General features: G+C 34.7%; 1 protein-coding gene across 1 annotated transcript; it reads right to left on the bottom strand.

Annotated features, from left to right (window-relative positions):
• Positions 1-792: 792 nt before the first annotated feature.
• Positions 793-2,209, bottom strand: LOC111898005 (acid phosphatase 1). The gene is made up of 3 exons (XM_042902227.2): positions 1,491-2,209; positions 1,201-1,410; positions 793-1,122 (listed from the first exon to the last, which is right to left on the bottom strand). The coding sequence occupies exons 1-3, from the start codon at positions 1,904-1,906 to the stop codon at positions 948-950; spliced, it is 801 nt and encodes a 266-aa protein (XP_042758161.1). The 5' UTR covers positions 1,907-2,209; the 3' UTR covers positions 793-947.
• Between the last annotated feature and the right edge of the window lie 1,659 nt (positions 2,210-3,868).

Genomic DNA, 3,868 nt, shown 5'->3' with positions numbered 1-3,868 from the left:
TCAATCCTCTAAACTGAATTTCATTTGTTAGTTGGATGTAGTGACCAAAATGCAAGATTTGTGAAGGTTCATTGTTATTTATTAGTGTTAACCTTTAGCAAATTATAAAACTAATATTATATTTTTGTTAATAACATTTTTTTATAATAATTTATTTGATCGGAAGATATGTATATGTGATTGGGTGTAGCCTGAAAAATCATATTTTAATTTTTATAAAGAAAAAATATTTTGAAATCGACCAAGTTACAATGTCTGAATTTGATGTTTATGGTTAAAACAACTCACTTTATTTGTAATGTTTATCGAATTTCTTTGCAGAATTTAATGTTGTTGGTACATGTAACAACTTATTGTTGTTTTTGGTTTTACATTGCCAAACATAGTCAATTTATAAAGTTACTACACAGCATGTTTTAATCAAAAAGTCGCATTATGTTGTAATAAAATAAAGATCGCATAGATCATTTATGTTAAAAATTACTGTATTAAAAAAACCAAATTGCTCTCATATAAATATTAAATATTCATATCTAACTAACATTTTTTTTATTAAAATTCAACCTAAGACAAAGCCACCTATTAATGTGATATGTATTTAATTATTGTCCGCGTTTAACGCGAGTTATAATCTAGTATAAAACTGAAATACAATCAATTGTCAGTTTAGATTAATAATATTTAGAGATTAGTCCGTGAAATCATTCGGATATATCATTTTGAAATGAAATGAGAACATACTATTTATTTAACACTAATTAATCAAACAAGTCAAACATACATAGTCTTTTATTTCAAATATCAACTTCTCCGTCAACAAACCTACGAAACTTCGAATATGAAATATGATAATTTTCATATTCGAAAGAATTATTTGAAACCTAGGAAATTAAGCATATTAATATTAAAACGGAGTTTGGTTGATAGAGGCTTCAAACATTGGCTTCTTAACCAATGTAGTACATAGGATCGGGAACTTTAAAGGTGCGATCACCGGCGTTGCTTCCAAGTAAATCGCTCCATTGATCGCCCATGTTCCCACGAATCTTGTATCCACCCTCTTCCTCCAATTCTTTCCTTTTCTTCGATTTGTACACTACTCCACCACCTTCCCCAGCTTCTCTGCATATATTACAATTGATTTATAACAAAATACGTTCGATTTAAATGATGTTTTTATCTAACGATATATCAAGCCACCTTAGTATTAGCTTTTCCCACGTCGTATAACCAACTGCTTTCAGATTTTTTATACGGGCTTCCCTGTAAATCTCCTCAACTCCGGTGAGAAACACAATCTTGAACCCTAATTTTATTAACTGTTTGTACAGTTTAAGAGACCCCGGTATTGCCAATGAAGATGCTTCCTCCACCCAAGCATTGAACGCTGTCTCGTTCAACGGCATTGCCCTAATTAAAAACCATCAAAAAAAGATATAAAAACATGATACATTAAGGATACAAAGATTTTGGTTAGTTGTTTCGATTACCCGAAAGCAACTGTGTCACGAGCGTAATACGGGAGATTAGATAGTGTAGTTTCATCAATGTCGAAGACCCAAACGTCATTTCCATCTCCGGTGAGGTTGAGGCCTTTGGCATACTTATAGGCTTCGGCGGCGACCAGATCAACATCCCGACGGTATTGTTTTCCAAGCATGTAATGACCGACATAGTCTTTGCATGCTTGGGGAACTTGGGTCCAATTCTGCAGGTTGTTGGTCTCCACTGCCAGCCGCCAGCTCAGGCAGTTGAGGTCGGAATGCTTGTGGCCGTTGGATCCGTAGTGTGGCTTCAGCATGTGGATGTAAATGTTTGGAGATGCAGCAGCGGTGGTGGCGATGGTTAAGATCAGAACGAAAAGTAACGTGAAACTGAAATCCATGGCTTTTGCTGGGGCATGCATTAGTTAATAGCAAGTTGTAGTTTAGGTTGTAGTATTGAAGCATATGGGCATATGGCATTTGCTTATATAAGCTCGGTTTGGCCCATCCTCCTCTTTTTTTAAAATCAACGCTTCATCTGTCACGACTCACGAACACTTGTATTTTTAATTGATTATTAATTTCATTTAACAGAAAATCCAAGAAATAATCATTTGTGATTTTGTGTATTACTTTTATTTTGACTAAATTAAGAAATGATCGTCGTCCTTTACATTGCCACTCCTTGTTTCAATTTTGTTTTCAATGTTTTTTATATATAACAACTAAACCCAAAACAGAACCAAACAATATTGATGGTCCAAATAAAAAAAAACATCAAACATACTAACCCAAACCATAGCGAATGATTTTTTTTTTCTAAAACGGGTAAAACTGTTTGTTTATATGGACATAATCTTACAATTTTAATACGATTAGTCCAAAACCACAATTCTAAGAAAACCACAAAGTCCATTTCTATAACTTACTTTTAATCAAATCATATTTTAATACCACAAACATTAAAATAGAGATGAAGTAACTAAAAGATATCACCCGATTATCACATGGTGTAGTTGTTTATTAAGTAGTGCATCAATTTAGAGTCTTTCAAAGATTTTCTTGAATAACCATGCATGTGCAACGTGTAATCTTTAAATCGATTAGTTTTTAAAGTTCAATTACACGTTTTTTTTTTTCACACAATGTGGATTAATTATAGATATCCCAATTTTCCGACACCAACCCAATATTAAGATATAACACCCACATCTTTATTTACCTTGTCAAATCTATTGTATACCTCCACAAAATATCTACCGTATATATCTCATTTCGTTAGTTTTACATTGTATTATTTAATAGGGTTATATTCACATGTGAAATAATAATATCAATTCCTCTTCATCTATATTCTTTATATGGTATCAGAGCTTGGCTTTAAAGGATCCACACCCAAAATTCTCCTTCGTCTTCACGATCATCTTCTCCCATACAAACATTCTGAGATGGGAGACGGAACTGGATCTTCTCTCACTATCAACACCATCCTCAAAGATATTACGATTGTCAATTTTTCTGCAACCCTAAAATTGACATCCACAAATTATCTTGGATGGAAAACGCAAATTGAAGCACTTCTATACAACCTTGATCTCTTCCAATACATTGATGGCACATACCCAGCTCAATTACCAAGAATTGCTGCCGACGACACAGTCACTCCTCACCCTGATTACCAGAAGTGGTTCAGACAGGATCGCCTCTTATTTGGTGCTTCGGTTGGAAGTCTTTCTCCACAAATCGTTCCCTTAATCACAAATGCTACATCCTCTCTTGAAGCCTGGAAAACCCTAGCCGCCACATATTCATCTCCCTCATGAAGCCATATTAAACAACTCTAATATCGCCTCAAACAGATCACTAAGACCCCAAATCAAACTATTAATGAATATATGCAGAACATCAAAATAGTTGTTGATGAACTTGCAATTCTCGGCAAGAAACTTGATCAAGAAGATGTCATTGATGCTGTTATCAACGGATTGGATCAAACTGCTTATAAACCTATTATGGACTCCATCCATGCACGAGATTCCACCATCCACTTCAATGAACTCCATGAAAAGCTCATCAATCATGAACTTGCTTTTTCCCAACAAACTCAAACCACAAGAATCCACCAACCTGCCTCAGTTTTCTACACTCAAAACACCAAGAAGCAATGGCCTCCTCGCTAAGACAACAATGCAGGTCCTCTTCCTACTCCCACCAAACATACATCTATCTCAAGCAACGTGACAACGACCCTTTTTGGGAAAATGTTAGTGGTGTCATCAAAAAAGGCATTCACTGAGCAACTATTTCAGTTTCAAAAAGGATTTTCTAACTTCTTATGTACCCTTTCCGTCTAATCGTTCCATGTAGGGTAAGATTCCTCAAGC

Source organism: Lactuca sativa, chromosome 5 (assembly GCF_002870075.4).
Source record: "Lactuca sativa cultivar Salinas chromosome 5, Lsat_Salinas_v11, whole genome shotgun sequence".
Taxonomy (NCBI): Eukaryota; Viridiplantae; Streptophyta; class Magnoliopsida; order Asterales; family Asteraceae; genus Lactuca; species Lactuca sativa.
The sequence above is the reverse complement of the archived record's forward strand: the minus strand, read 5'-3'. Positions and strand labels throughout refer to the sequence as shown.